Raw genomic sequence first — 17,123 nt, 5'->3', positions numbered from 1 at the left:
TTCTATTAAAACATATTGAAATGAACATAGCCTATTGAACCAAGATCTAACACAGTGTATATTATTTAATGATTAAATAAAGCAATATTTTCTTATGGCTCTCAGTAACTTCAAGGGGAAACCTTTTCAACAGGCAAGCAGCAAAAAAGTAGATGCCCTTCAAAAACAAAATATGTTCCTTAATATCAAGATAAATGAATAAATGAAATTGCATGCATTATAAACTAAAAATATATCATTGTGCATGCATTATTAGGGCTGCCTATTGGACCTCAGTGATGGGTCAAAATCAGAAAACAAATTTCATAGCATTGTACGATGTACACCTGCATGTGACATTATATGTTTCTTAATCCAGTTTTGACAGAAATATCAATGGTTATTCCTGTTCACAAAATTGACATAGTTGTGATAACTTTTACTAAAACTTCACCTACTCAATGAGCCTTGGCTGCAATGTTTATGTACAGTTCACACACACACACACACACACACACACACACACACACACACACACACACACACACACACACACACACACACACACACACACACACACACACACACACACGGGCATAAATAACAACAAAAGTATAAACATGTAAACACATACACAAATATGTCCACTCAGACCAACCTGAGTTAACATATTCCTGTCAATCAACGACTTCCATTTGGGCAATTTCTGGAATATGTCAGCATGCACTGAAATCACAGGAACAATGGCGGTCAAACCATAATACAAGGACAGGAGAGGCGGTGGAGATGTGACAATGAAGAGCAATAGTGGAAATTGAAAGATACCTTCTGATGAACAGTTTCTGCCACAAGCACTCTGAAGAATATAGAACATCTCTTGGATAAGCCTGGGACCTTTGATGCATGAAGCATTTTGGAGAGAGAGGAAAGATAAGGTGAGACAGGACAGGGGCAAGCAAACAGGAGGAGAGCAGAATGACACAATGGAAAAAGAAAATGGAAAAAGACAGAAAAAGGCAGACTAATGTTTATAAAAATAACTTCACTATAATTGCTGGTCTTGAAAAGGAATTACTTTTTAATTCTCTGAAAATATTGTTGGTTGACAATCTTAATTTGGATTTCCATGAAAAACTCAGTGTTATGAGTGGGATTGCTTTTACTTAGAGTTTCTGGACTCAGAGCTGACTGTTCTTGGCAAAAGTGGAAAAAGTCAGCGTGTTTTTTTGGTTCATGTAAGTGTTGACAGGGAAGTGCGGTGACGCAATGGGTAGCCTCAAAGAAAGAAGCTTCCGGGGTTGTATGTTTTATGTTCCCATGTCTGTGTGGATTCTCTCAAGGATCTACAGTTTCCTCCCACCTTTAAAAACATGTAACTTAGATAAGTTGATCACACCAAATTGTCCACCAAGGTGTGAGTGGGGGTGGTTGTTTGTATATCGTGTGACCAATTGGTGTTTAAATAGTATTTTTTAGTGAAATATAATACGATAATTCAAATTTAAGTTATTTTCCTTTAGGCTTGTTTCATTAAGTGTCAGCACAGCAGATGTATGACTGTTCAGCAAAACACCCGAGCTGTCATATAGTAAAGTTCGCAGACCACAGTAGTGGTGGGATGCATCCACAACAATGAGTCCAAATACAGAGAGGAGGTGGAGCACCTGCTGCACTGGTGCAGACACAACAACCTCTGCATCAACGTGGGGAAGACCAAGGAGATGGTGGTGGACTTCAGGAGGAAAAGTCACTCCCCTCCCCCCCTGCACATCGGAGGAGCAGCTGTGGAGGTGGTCTCCAGCTACAGGTACTTGGGGTTCAACTCACTGAGGACCTCACCTGGAGCTGTAACACCTCCTACCTGCTCAGGAAGGCCCACCAGCGACTCTACTTCCTCAGGAAGCTGAGGCGTGCTGGACTGGGGGGTCCCGTCCTGAAGGCCATCTACAGGGGAGCGGTGGAGAGCATCCTCACCACCAGCATCACTGTGTGGCATGGCAGTTGCTCTGCAGCAGACAGGAAAGCTCCGCAGAGGGTGGTGAAGGCTGCATAGAGGACTGTAGGGGGTGGCCTACCTACCACCACAGAAATCTACACAAGTAGGTGTAGAAGGAGGGCCAGCCACATCATGAGAGACCCCACCCACCCAGCACAGTCTGTTCCAACCCCTTCCCTCAGGCAGGAGACTACAGAGCATCCGGAGCAGGACCACCGGGCTGAGGAACAGCTTCTTCCCAGAGGCTGTTAGACAGCTGAACTCCTGTGGTGCTCTGTAGTCACCCTCACGACGCCCCGAGTGTCACCACAGACACACGGGGATTTGCTGCAATATGGTGCTTCATCAGGTGCAATAGATGGAGCACCCACATACTTAAGCTGCTACACTGTAAATAGATTTTTCTGTTCAGACACTTTTCAAGTTACACTTTACGCTTTATATATATAGAATTCTTAACTTTTCTCCTATTTATCTTACATTTTTAACCTATCTTTACTTAACTTATCCTATTTATCTTATTTTATCCTATTTATCGACCGGGCTTACTGGGACCTTCAAAGACATATTTCGTACTGTCATATGTAAACGTGTGTCAGCATGACAAATAAAAAGTCTAACTCTCTGATTCTGAATATTTCTTCTCCCTGTAGCTTCACTGTTCCTTCTTCACTCCTCTCATTAATGCACAAATGTTTTACTTTGGTTAATCTTCATTCCTCTCTTCTCCATGCCTTCACCTTTCTAAATGTTCCTCTACCTGCATCATGCTTTCACTACAGATCAAAATGTCATCTGCAAACATCATGGGCCATGGTGATTTCAGTCTAACTTCATCTGTCCGCCTGTCCATCACCACTGCAAACAGGAAGCGGCCCAGAGCTGATCCCTGATCAGTACCATCTTCACCTTGAACTCCTCTGTCACATCTGCAGCACACCTCACGGCTGTTCTGCTGCCCTCTTACATGTCATGTACTATTCTAACGCACTTCTCTGCCTCTCCAGACTTCCTTATGCAGTACCACAGTTCTTCTCTGGCAGTGACGAGCAGTGAGGTTCATGACTTGTGAGGCACTGACTTTTATCATAATCAGATTTACAAACATATGAACATACAGTGTAGCTTATTCACCATTTAATTAGCAACAGTGAGTGGGTTATGTTTAAAGTCTCATAGCAGAATTATTTACACATACACACTGTAACACACAAATAAACACATTTGATTAGAAAAAATGTTATATTGTTACCTACATGTTTGTTTATATGTTATATTTACTTATAAATGAAGTCCATGCACAGCTCCTTGTGAATCAAAGCATCAAAACAATTTGGAGTTGAGATATGTCATCCTCTATTTTTATAGTAAGTAAGGCGAGCAGAAAAAACACATGAATGGCTGCACTTGACTTGCTGCCTATAGATTGACGCTTACTGTCACTTATTCTGCGGCCGAGGAGTCCCAAGAAGAATCCCTGGGATCACCAGCGTCCCCTACCATGAGGCAGAAAAATTGTGTTTCTCATTTAGTGCCTCTTCCAAACTGTTTCAGGATCCCTCAACTCAAGCAAGACGTTATACACATTCAGTTGTTGACAAAAAACATTTACATTATTTATACTGTATTATGTAAACTATGGAAATTTAGTTCAAATGGCAGACTTGTTTGAACATTTTAATAGCGACATATAAAGATAGCATTATGGTCTCAATGTTAAACATGCCAGCACAGCTAGCCGAGTCATTGCACAATCCATGATGAGGCTCGGCTGGTGCTGCCTCACCACAGCTCTTTTCTGAGCATTCATTCATTTTCTGCCTCTGTATCTGCTATAGTGGGTCACGGGGAGCTGGAGCCTGTCCCAGCTGGCATAGGGTGTGAGGCGGGGGACACTCCGCGCACGACGCCAGTGCATCGCGGAGCCACACACAAAGACATAAAACCATGCACACACACACTCACTCCTAAGGGCAATTTGGCACCGGCCAATGAACCTGAAGCGCATGCTTTTGGAAGTGGGAGGAAGCCGGAGAACCCGGAGAGAACCCACTCAGACACGGGGAGAACATGCAAACTCCGCACAGAGCGTGACTCAAACTCGGACCCGCCGTGTTGTGAGGCGACGGCGCTACCCACTGCGCCACCGTACCGCCCTCTTCTCAGTATTTCAGGGGTAAATGTGGAAATTTGGTGCTTTTGAGGAAAAATAATCTAAAATTGAGCCGCAGCTTATGTCTATTGTTCATATTGTGTATACTTCTGCGACCCTGCTTCTGAGCTGCTGATACTGCACTGGGCCCCGATGCTCCTGGTCCCTCCTTCATCAGTGCCAGGTGCCGTGTTTCTGGGTCTCCTGGCCATGCTTCTTCGCCGTGCCCATCTCCTGATTGGTGTGTCGTCTTCCTGACAGGCCCAAGCCCTGCCTCGTCACCTGGCATGAACTTTACAAGCTCGGCAAGTCAGTCAGGGCGACTGTCTGACTGTGGTAGCACACACCTGAGCCTGTCGAACTTTGACTGTGACTACTGAATTTGTTTCTGAGCCTTGTTAAGAACTAGTAGTGTTTTGTGTTCCATTTGAATGTTATTTGAATTTGTGCTCCATTTGAATAAGTTAGTGCAGTTTTGGAAAGTTTGTATATAATAGGTGGTCTTCTATTTATTGAATTTTTGGTTATCTTTGCAACAGTGCCCATTGGCCTTCCGTAGTTTGTTAAAAGAAATACCTTAGTAAAACATTTGTCCTTAGAGCGAGATTTTGAGTAAATGTTTTATGTTCCCCCGTTAAAATCTGGGTTGTTTTATGTAATTTCCCCAGTCCTCTAGCTTGGTCATAACAATTGGTGGCGTTAAATGGAAAATAACTTTATAATACATATCACTAGATAAATATAACCATTTATATAATTTATTTATTCCATTTGACTCGGGGGAGGCAGTGGCTCAGTGGTAGAGCACGTGGTAGAGCGGGTCGTCCAATGATCTGAGATCGGCTGTTCGATTCCCGCTCCCGCCCAAAACAACCGGAGGTGAGCTGACAGTGGGAGGTGTCAGCTCACCTCCGGAGCACTGCCAAGGCGCCCTCGAGCAAGGCGCCCTCAAGCAAGGCACCGCCCTCCTTACAAGTTGCTCATTTGGGGCGCACCAAGCAGAAGCTGCCCCCACTCTACTTCCTCTCCTTGAGTACAGGCTCCCTGTGTGTGTGTGTTCAGGGCCTGTACACACTAACTAACATGCATGTGATTTGATTTGGACTAACTAGAGTGTGCCACTAATTTCCCTTCGGGGATTTTTTAGATGTCTAGCATCATCCCTTTGGTCAAAAACCTTAAAATCTGCGGTGCAGCAGCTTCCGCATCCAGTGGTCACTTGGGGGTCATACGTCATTGACAGCCTTTAGATCACAGTGCGATCACCGAAACCATAAACCCGATAAATCACATGGTTACCTGTGAGGTGAACGGTTGTGCCAACACAACAGGATATAAACACAAAGACAAGGACCTATCCTTCAAAATACCTTCTAGGAAGATAGGAAAGAAATGGAAACCAAGGATAAACAGGGTCAAAATGACCAAAGATCCAAGAATCTGTCATGAGTACCCACATGTTTTCCAAAGAGATTTGAAGGTAAGATAATTTTCGGACAACCCATATTATCTATTCTGAATTCCAAAGGTTTAGTGGATAATTAATTCATGTCTGGACCTAATGGAGGTACAGTATTACAAAAATGTTTTTTATGACTAGATTATCACACAATTATGGCATTTGCGAAAAGTAAACCAAATCAAATGTGATAGGTCATTTTACTAAGAAGATCTGTGAAACTGAAATAGAACATACAAAAACAGCATGTCAGGCCCTGATCCTTATAATTCGTAAATACAAGACATGTTAATATAAACTAGAGTTGTTATTAACTCCACACAGTCCAACAGTAACAAATGCCGGTTAGCTCAATGCTAACATAATATGGAAAATACCATTGATGGGCTATCGCGTTAGCATCGGTAGCGCGATTAATTTTTCCATACACACAGTAAACCAAAACGGGACACTATAACTTGTTGGATATCTCTCTCAGAATGTGATTCAGATGAAGTCACCTGGGATGAGTCGCTAAATGTCCAAACTCATCCACCGGGTGATAATTATCTGGCATAATTACACCCTTAGGTGGGATCACAGGGAACTCGTCCTCAGTATCTGATGATGACATGATTTTAGATGACATCCTGATAAATAATAGTGAAAATGTTGGCTCGTTATCTTGTCACTTGCTTTATCGGCATTGATATGGATTAACCCCGATGTCTACCCCGATGTCTACTTCCGCTGTCATGGCGTGCTCCATAACTTATAATAAATTTCATTTTTCCAAGTCCCAATTGCTCATAAAAAAATTAAAAAATGTCACCAAGCCTTTGTTCTACTTATCTACTTCAAATACAGACTTGGTTCATTTTGACTTTACTGTCCCTTTAATTTGCCCACCATCAGGATCTACCAGTGGCACGCCGTGAATTTCACACTTAGGCCTTCAGTGATGCTCTCCTCAGTCAAAGGTGGATAAATGCAACCCATAATACTATAAGCTGCTCCCACCACTGCCACCTATGTAGCATTCAGGACTGTTACAATTGATTTGATATAAATGAAATTGAATTACAGGAACATTAAATATGAAAACTTATATAAATAAAATGCTTGTACTGACCGAAACAGCTGTTCAAAAGGCTTATTTGAACACAAAATCCATTATCCTTTCTTTCCTCAAGAACACTCCGTTACCTAGAACAGGTTAGCGTGTTCAGATTAGCTAGAACAGGTTAGCTAGAGCAGGTTAGCTCCTACAGGGATCGGACCCGTCTCACTAGAGCTTCTCTTCAAATGTGCATCTGCATAGCGCCGCCTTCTCAGAGTGAGTATCCAATCACAGGACACGTACATGTCAGCTGAACGTGAGGCCAGCTAGAAGGCCTTAGCGTCTCCAGCTCTGATCTGATTGGCTACCGCATCTGTCTATTAACTATATGTTCCCATTCACTCACAGTGCAGGGAGACCTGCATTCTTGATTCTGAAGGCCCTGGGCAGATTTCATTCAACCTGGCAACATAAGCTAGCTGAATTCTGATTGGATAAAACCTCTCTGACCTAAAAATACAACACTGACCCTGTGTTGGCCTATGTCATATTATATACCAATGTATAATTATACAGTGATACCTCTGTACTCGACCGCCTCTATACTCAACCAAATCGGTGCTCGACCAAAATATTCGAGTAGAAAATGTATCGGACCCCGAACAGATTTTCGGTACTCGACGAGCCGAGTCGACCCGAACGCGCTCCTCGGCTGCGCTCCTCGGCCAGCGGGTAAGCGTCAGTTCGACTCAGACCGCCAGCGGAGTAACACGTACGCAAATTACGTACGCAAAGACGTACGGAAATTATAGCAAAATATGGAAGTGGTGTACGAGCCATTTCCACTATCTTGAAGCAGAAGCAACTGACAATGGACAGGTTCCTTCTTAAAGAATAGATGAAGGCTACTGCCCAGCCAGATTCACCTCCTCAGAAGAGAGAGAGAAGGGAGAAAACCCCTGGAGGCGCGTTACCTAGCGTCATCATGGAAGGGATTCCCCTTCCATGATGACGCTAGTGCCATCAACCGCTCTCTAAAACGTAAAGTAAATTATACAAAATGGTTTATAATGCTTTATCTTTATCATGTACTGCTTGTGCACATTTACGTATTCATTGTTGTTTAGATACACGTTCTTATAATATTTTAGGTATTTTTCTAAATGGTAAGAACGGATTAAAATACTTTCCATTATTTCTTATGGGAAAATTGGTTTTGGTGGTCGAACAAATCGGTGCTCAACCACCACCTCAGAACGGATTATGGTCGAGTACAGAGGTATCACTGTATATTTATACACATATTTGAATATATTTATTTAAAGATAATGCATTAAAATATAAATAACAATTATCATAAATATCATGATTTCTGGTTATGTTGGACCAGCAGAAAAGGCCTTGCTGGCCCTGAGTACCCACCACTGGGCTCTACACCAATGGCATAGGGATTTATCAAAGAAATCAAGGTGATCAAAATTAAAGGGGACAATTTACCAGAGGATAACATGGGGCATCCATTTGCCTAGGGGTAACATGGATGTCCCTGGGAAAACTACCAGTACTTTGGGATCCCAGAAGCTAAGAGATCATTAGAAGGCTGCAAGGAAGTCAACCAAAGCCAAGTATTTCCAGAATGTAAGGCAAGTCCTGAAAGGTCAACTGAATGGTAAGAACAAGGTTCAAGCCAACAATATACAACCAGATAAGTAGGAGATAGAAGCCACTAATGTTTAATAAAAGAATGCTTCTCACAATACACGGATAGTCAGTCCAAGATAAAACACTGAAAATTCAGGACTAAATTAAGATGGGCCCCACAAGATGAAACGCTAAGAGATGCCTCAAGCAGAGAAAACCTGAGGATGTGATGTGAAGATGAAGAGGAGCAAAGAACATGGAAGGCAAGCCCTTACAGCATATATCATTCTCAGATAGAAGAAGCGGTTGACATTAAGGAGGCCTACTCACAGCTGGAAAATGCTGGATGCCCCTGAGATGGTCTAGCACGCAGTCGTGGGGTGCATGATGCTACCTGGGCCAGTATACATAGGCACAACCAAGTGACTAGTGTGTTATGTGGTTTCGAAATTTCAATTTCTTTGTCAGCCACTTGTGCTGTTATTATCTAGAAATGAGACCGGGTGTGGATGCCTCCGGGACGCCTCCCTAGGGAGGTGTTTCTGGCACGTCCAGCTGGGAGGAGACCTCGGGGCAGACCCAGGACCAGGTGGACGGATTATATCTCAACACTGGCCTGGGAACGCCTTGGGATCCCCCAGTCAGAGCTGGTGGATTTGGCCGGGGAAAGGGAAGTTTGGAGCTCCCTGTTGAAGCTGCTGCCCCCGCGACCCGACTACGGATAAGCGGTGGAAGATGGATGGATGGAGACCTGACCTGATGGGACTTTAATTAAAAAGAACTCCACCATCAATATAGCACTGTATTGTCCACCTAAATGAACATTTCAGTGGGAGCTCATTGACACAACTATCAGTTCCTATCAGTGAAGAGATCTTGTTCTTTGCACACATCCATTCACAATCCTCGTCCAGCTACACCAGTCCTACCGATTTATACCGCATTGTCCATAAAAGGCAAAATAATTTGAAGACAATTTCTTTCTCAGACACTTAGTGCATGATAATTAAAAGGTGGACTGTATTGGGAATCACTTTGTATCTACTTTAAATACCTTAGACATGTGTATGCTTTATTATACACATGGTATGCTGTGCTATTCATAATAACACGGATTGAATTTATTTTATATGCCAAATTCTTTAAGAGTTTTGTTCATTGTCATGTTCACAGTCATTCTTCAAAATGTGTCCAGGCAATGGCAACAGTATTAATCATAGGGTCTATAACCATTATTTGTAATCATTTTGGTATAAACTGAATAATGGGTATAGGTAGGTATTAATAATGCAAATGTTGTACCAGAAATATTCCATTCAAAATTTGACAAAATATAAAACACAAAGATATTCCATGTCATTCATAATGATTTAATGCGACACCATGCAAATAGAGAATTTGGGAATGCAGCTAGATCAGTAAGAAGTTGGCTTCCTTCTATTAATTTTTAGTTAATATTCACCATGCTAGAAATGTCACTACATCTAATATCACATTATTATGCAACGGTAAATACATTAACTGTTAAGTAGCTGACAGTTAAATTAAATGGTGCAAAGATGACATGTTGACAGCTTAGCTGACAACTTTGTACACACCCTATTGGCACCTTTCATACAGAGCGTATAACTAAAGCTGCATTAGCCTGCCTACTATTTTTCTTTCTCTCTCCCACAGGCCCTTTGGAAACCACCTATACCCCTGCTCCTCTTAATATGTAATATCTAATTAATCATGTACCCATCATGTAAACTGGGAGTCTGTATATGTTGCGCAGGGTGCTCTCCCTGCAAAAAATACTTTCCCTCTAAATTCTTGAAAGGACATGAAGAATCCAAAACAGTAACTAAGAATGAATTAAGAATAATAATAACAACCGGAAATTATTCAAAATTTTTGCGGCCGAATAGGGACTTGAACCCTGGACCCTCAGATTAAAAGTCTGATTCTCTAGTGACTGAGCTATCTAGGCTCTACCATACCACCAACTTGCATACCATTAAGCCTTTGCATTATACTGCATAACAATAAACTTTCTACATTTGACTTATGTGGTCCTGACTGATAATTCTGTGTTAAGAGTGAGATAGTTCCTCCGTCAATTGCCTTCAAATAACATCTCAGGATGACTGAATTCATATAACTGAATTCACATCAGTTCTTGATAGCATGCCAAGCAGATTAATAGGTTTCTGTAGCAGTGTATGCAGAACGGTAAACCCCCAATGGAAAGCTGGAGGAAATGTTGTCATGGTGACTGGAATGGGCAGAGCATAACAGATCATGCAATGAGGCTACAGCACATGAGCTGCAACTCATATTGAACCAACACAAATGCAAGCCCACAAGCACTGTCAACCTTAGCATTATGCACTACACCTGCATTACACTTCACAAAGTGTGAAAACAGCTAACAGAGAATCATCATCATAGAACAAGGTTTTTACCTTTGATGTCAAACCACAGGGGGCTGGAGCACCGCTGTAGGGACACCACACCCACAATATCAGCCACATTGTCATTCTCCATGACAGTGAAATTGTAGACTGGTTCATCAAACAGGAGTGGGAAACATGAGGGAGGAGGTCGACGAATCCATTCGATATGTAGACGAGCTGTGGAGAACTTCTGAGGACGGCCATTGTCTATTGCTTTGACCTGAAGACAGAAGTGTAATAACAGACTGTACATTGAAAACTTCACAGCCAAGTAATAGCAAAGGCAAAGCAAACTAAAACTGACTGTGGGAATTCCTGTTTTGATATAAAGTGAAGTGAAATCTAGCAATATTAGCACCTCACATATCCGTACTGAGCATTGTGACAATTTGCAAAAACATGAAGTCACAAATCTGTTTGATGGGATGCCAAGATATGTAATCAGTTATCTAATTACAAGATACAAATGTGTAAATACTCACCGATTCATCTCAAAAAATAACTTAATCTTAACCCAAAGAAAATACATTGAATTGATAAACACATTTTTTCAAGTAATCACAAACATGATGATAATGTTAGTATTTACTTTCAAGTAGTCTCAATCAAAATTCTAGAAACAAAGTTTAACCAATAAGATAAAACAAAATGTTAAAAACTGTACAAAAACCTATAGCTGGATTACTGAAGTATTGATTAAGTTCACATACAGTTAGGATGTCATAACTCCCAGCAGTGAAGGCCTTGCGCGAAGATACAACTGCAGTCTTGGGATCAATGAAGAACTTTCCCTCCTCATTTCCATCCACTAGGCTGTAAGAGAGGTCACTGTTTGGCCCTTCATCACGATCATAAGCAAACACCCGATAGATGGGTTCGCCTTTTTTTCTTCGATCTCTCTCTGGAAGTTTGACTTGGTAGACTTTCTCAGGAAAGATGGGCTTGTTGTCATTTTCATCTAGGACCTGAACCATGACCCACACTGTACTATGTCTGGGATTAGGATCCCCATCAGACACCAAGACCTGCAAACAGAGTCAAATAGAGTAAAAGATTAAACGTAAACATATGCTCTGCAAAAGTATCCCGAATCAAGAATTAGAATGTACATTGGAGGCTGTAAAGGAAAAACTAACTCGTTTTTATACCCTTCAAAGATAATTTAATAGAATTACAATAATTTTTGTTATGTTTTCTGATTTTGATAAATACTATTTCAACTCATTAACTAAGAATAAAAGCAAAAAATGTTTTGAACGATATGAATTTTGGGTATTGTGGAGATTCAAAGTACACTATGGCGAAGAGGAGGCCTATAGTTTGCTGTATTTATATAGAGTTGTACTTTTCCGACTGAGCAATCACAAAGTTGTGGCAGCAGCTAATGTGCAAGGGACCACCTGCTAATCAGGCACAGTAATCAATTTAACCATTCTTGGAGCAAATTGGATTCAATATCATGCCCAAGAACACTTTAAAATATTGACTGCAGGGACTAAGGATAGAACCACCAGCCTTCTGGTAAGTGGAAAATCACTGTAGTCACACTGTTTTTGTGTTTTAGAAGAAAGCACTGTACTGTATTTTATTTGATTTTCAAATGACAAAGAAAATCATCTGTATTTCTTTTAAGGTTGTTTTGTAAGCAGTTATACATTCTGACAAAATCTTAGCTGTAAATCGTCTGTAAAGAAATAATAAGTTCCTACAAACAATTCACAACTAAACAAAAAAGAAAGAAAAAAACAACTATGGAATATAATGAAATTATAAAGTGTTAATAACTGACCTCACCTCACCACCATTTTAAAAAAAATGAAGGTGAGGTGGGGTTAACAAATGACAACTTTGAATCTATTTCGTCCCAGCTTCATATGAATTGTGTTGGATCTGGAATCGTTGTCAGTTTTTCACAGATTTACATGGCATGAGCATAGTAATTCATTTCCACATACAGTATGCCCATAGCTATCTTTGCTTAATGGAGGATTCTTTCTGGAAAGGAAAAGCAGATCTGCAGTGATTTGTGAAATGCCCTGGATAAGCACACATTTTATCACTCGGCCAAATGAATGACAATGATCAATCACAGTCATATTCATGAATTGCATGTTCTTGGTAGTGGGAGAAAGCCAGAGAACCTGGAGAGAGCCCACACAGACATGGGGAAAAAATGTAAAACCCACAACAAATCAGAGTTGGATTTAAACCAAGGATTTTCTTGTTTTTTGCAAGAGACATAGATGCCTCCATTTCAGAAACTACATAACAAAATTTTCCCCCAGAGAGTTTTGATAAATTAACAACAAATACAACCAAAGAATGAACTGCAAAAAAACCCCTGAGAAATACACTGATAAATAAAGCCACTGGAGACTGTGTGAAAGGGGCAGACCTAGATGACAGACCAGGTAATTTTAAAGATTAGCTGTTTGATCTCTGATGAAGAGAAGTTGATCTTGTAGCCTCAAAATCAGGTTTTAATATAGTCATAGGTTTTAATAATAATCCCAACAACATATTAACTATAATTAATTCCACAGGGTTGCTTAAAAAGAGCTAAATATTAATATAGAATAGTGAGGAATGGCCAAGGGTGATGAATGCAAAACCCTTTCAATTTCTTTCAGTGAAAGGAAGGTCAAAATTATTGTCATTAACTCAACAGTGAACAAACATACATACTTACTGAGAAAGACGGCAAGGTTGTCTCTCATGAAATGGGTTAATCTGATTACAAATTAGCAAAAATTTAGTTTTCAAAGGCCCATGAATTTGATGGGTGAGATTCTGGAAAAAATACTTACATTCTACCATTCTTTGAACTAGCTCTATTGAGTGCTGTGGTCAACAATTGCAAGTCTCATTCAAAAAGATTCGGTGAGCTCAACTGTAAGGTTTTACTCTGCTGCCAAAAAATTACTGGCAGTTAGCATTAGCTTGTCCAAGAATTGTGCTAGGTGTTTTCTGTTGACTTTTAAATGCTGTTATTACCCAACAATAATCCATACCTTTCCTTGCTTATGTCTAGTTGCAGGAAAATTAAATTGAGTCAAACAATGCACACATATAGCCTACAGTACATACATACTGCATCCTTACCTCTAAAACATGCTCGGCCTGCTGTTCACGATCCAGTTTCCGGGAGGTTGTAGTGATTAGACCTGAGACAGACAGCAAGGGCGAAAAAATATGAAATATTGTCTCGTAAGCCAAATGCACAAATGCTCACAACTTGTGTCAAAAAAAAAGAAAATGGAGAGACGAAAAAATACATAAACTGTATGTCAAGCAATAGGACTTCAGATTAATCCTAGAATTACATTTAAATTAAAAATTGAAAGTGTTTTATGGGACAAATTACTATTCAACCAAGTAGAAAGCCACAGAAAACCTTCTACCGTACTTTGTACGACTTTATACCTTTGATCATTTTCAGACAGCAATATTGTTGTCATTACATCCTCTCACCATTTCCTAATAAAATAGATTTAAGGCCATGTGTGTGACCTGGAGAACAAGGGTTTTACCCCGTCACATTATCAACACAAAGTTTGCTTTTAAAGCAAATGTATGTAATGTACTTTATTAAGAATAGGCAGACCAACTTGTGCATCTATCCGCCTGGATAGATTACCAGAAAGCCTACGATTCAATGCCACACACGTGGATACTGGAATGTCTGGAACTGTATAAGATCAACAGGACACTAACAGCCTTCATCAAGAACTCAATGGGAAAGTGGAAGACAACCCTGTAGACTAACTCCGAGCCAATTGCCCAAGTTAACATCAAGTGCGGCATATACCAAGGGGATGCACTATCACCACTGCTGTTCTGCATAGGCCTGAACCCCCTCAGTCACATCATCACAAAGAGTGGCTACGGATACCGATTCCGAAGCGGGACAACAATCAGCCATCTCCTCTACATGGATGACCTCAAGCTGTATGCAAGGAATGAGCGAGAAATTGACTCACTGATCCACACCACCAGGATCTGCAGCGACGATATAGGGATGTCATTCCGATTAGACAAATGTGGCCGGATGGTATCAAGAAGAGGCAAGATGATCAGACCTGAAGGGGTTGACCTACCAGGGGGCAGGATAGAAGACATCAAAGACAGCTACAAATACCTTGGAATCCCACAGGCTAATGGCAATCATCAGGAGGCCGCAAGGAAGTCATCCACAGCCAAATACCTCCACAGAGTAAGGCTAGTCCTGAGAAGTCAGCTGAATGGCAAGAACAAGGTCCGAGCCATCAACATGTACGCACTGCCGGTTATCAGATACCCCGCTGGGATCATAAGCTGGCCAAAGGAGGAGATAGAAGCCACAGATATTAAGACTAAAAAGCTCCTCACCATGCATGGAGGGTTTCATCCCAAGTCCAGCACCCGGAGGCTGTACACTAAGCGGAAAGAGGGAGGCCGAGGACTAGTGAGCATCAGGGCCACTGTCCAGTTTGAGACATCAAAAATCCAAGAGTACATCAGGAAGATGGCCCCAACAGATGAACTGCTCAGTGAATGCCTTAGACAGCAGAAACCTGAGGAGGAAGAGAAGGAGGAGGAGACAACATGGAGGGACAAGCCCCTACACGGCATGTACCTCCGTCAGATAGAGGAAGTGGCTGATATCAAGAACACCTACCGATGGCTGAATAAAGCTGGACTGACAGACAGCACAGAGGCACTGATCATGAGCAATAGAGGCCAATATCTACCACAGTAGATCTGACCCAAGGTGCAGGCTATGTAAAGAAGCCCCAGAGTCAGTCCAGCATGTGGTAGAAGGGTGTAAGATGCTCGCCAGCTCAGCATACATGGAAAGGTACAACCACGTAGCTGTGATAGTGTACAGGAACATCTGTACCCAGTATGGACTAGACATACCCAAATCCCAATGGAACATACCATCGAAGGTGGTTGAGAATGACAAGGCTAAGATCCTGTCGGATTTCAGCTTCCAGACTGAGAAACAGCTGCTGGCTAACAAACCGGACATAGTGGTGATGGACAAAGAGCAGAAGAGCAGTGGTGATAGATGTGGCGATTCCAGCTGACGCCAACATCAGGAAGAAGGAACACGAAAAGATTGAGAAGTATCAAGGGTTGAAGAACAGCTGGAACAGATCAAGGTTAATGTGGTCCTCGTGGTAATAGGAGCACTTGGGGCAGTGACCCCCAAACTGGAAGAGTGGCTCCAGCAGATTCCTGGAACAACATCTGAAGCCTCAGTCCAGAAGAGCGCAGTCCTAGGAACAGCTAAGGTACTGCGCAGAACCCTCAGACTCCCAGGCCTCTGGTAGAGGACCCGAGCTTGAGGATGACACAAAGATACCACCCCACGAGGGTGAGAGGGACATTTTTTTATATAAACATACACATACACACATATACATACATATACAGTATATATATATAAACATACACACACACACACACACACACACACACACACACACACACACACACACACACACACACACACACACACACACACACACACACACACATACACAGTTGTGTTCAAAATAATAGCAGTCCAACATGAATAACCTGTTTTTGGTAGAAATTATATTACTGCATGGCAAATAATTTACCAGTTGCTGTAGTAGGGTCATAGAAAACCAACAGAGCCAAAATTCATGATATGTATGCTCCTGAGTCTGTGTAATTGAATAATGAATTGAAGGGGCATGTTCAAAAAAATAGCAGTGTGGAGTTCAATTAGTGAAATCATTCAATTTGTGAAAAAACAGGTGTCAATCAGGTGGCCCTTAATTAAGGATGAAGCTAGCACATGTTGCTCATGCATTTCTCTCTGAAAACCTCAGAAAAATGGGTCGTTCCAGACATTGTTCAGAAGAAAAACGTACTTTGATTAAAATGTTGATTAATGAAGGGAAAACATATAAAGAAGTGCAGAAAATGATGGGCTGCTCGGCTAAAAGGATCTCCAATGCTTTAAAATGGAAGGCAAAACCAGAGAGACATGGAAGAAAACGAAAGACTACCATTCGAATGGATCGAAGAATAGACAGAATGGTGAAAACTCAGCCAATGATCAGCTCCAGGATGATCAAAGACAGTCCGATGCTGAGTCTGATGATTAGAAGACGCCTGTGTGAAGGTAATCTATCAGCAAAAAGCCCCCGCAAAGTCCCATTGTTAAAAAAAAGACGTGCTGAAGAGGATACAATTTGCCAAAGAACACATTGGCTGGCCAAAAGAGAAATGGAGAAACATTTTTTTGACGGATGAGAGTAAGATTGTTCTTTCTGGGTCTAAGGGCCGCAGACAGCTGGTCAGATGACCCCCAAACACTGAATTCAAGCCACAGCACACTCTGAAGACAGTGAAGCATGTTGGTGCAAGCATCATGATATAGGGATGTTTCTCTTACTATGGTG

The 17,123-nt window shown here is 41.5% G+C and overlaps 1 protein-coding gene across 1 annotated transcript in view; it reads right to left on the bottom strand.

Moving 5' to 3' along the window:
• Window positions 1-17,123, bottom strand: part of LOC137597162 (protocadherin Fat 3-like) — a 137,962-nt gene that overhangs the window by 57,829 nt on the left and 63,010 nt on the right. Inside the window, exons 4-7 of the mRNA XM_068318131.1 lie at window positions 13,807-13,868; window positions 11,415-11,729; window positions 10,714-10,924; window positions 805-873 (exon numbers count right to left, since the gene is read on the bottom strand). Of these exons, the coding sequence (XP_068174232.1) occupies window positions 805-873; window positions 10,714-10,924; window positions 11,415-11,729; window positions 13,807-13,868 (657 nt within the window). The remainder of the gene's footprint in view (window positions 1-804; window positions 874-10,713; window positions 10,925-11,414; window positions 11,730-13,806; window positions 13,869-17,123) is intronic.

The sequence above is a fragment of the Antennarius striatus genome, chromosome 6, assembly GCF_040054535.1.
Source record: "Antennarius striatus isolate MH-2024 chromosome 6, ASM4005453v1, whole genome shotgun sequence".
Taxonomy (NCBI): domain Eukaryota; kingdom Metazoa; phylum Chordata; class Actinopteri; order Lophiiformes; family Antennariidae; genus Antennarius; species Antennarius striatus.
This window is presented reverse-complemented; position numbering and strand designations above follow the sequence as displayed.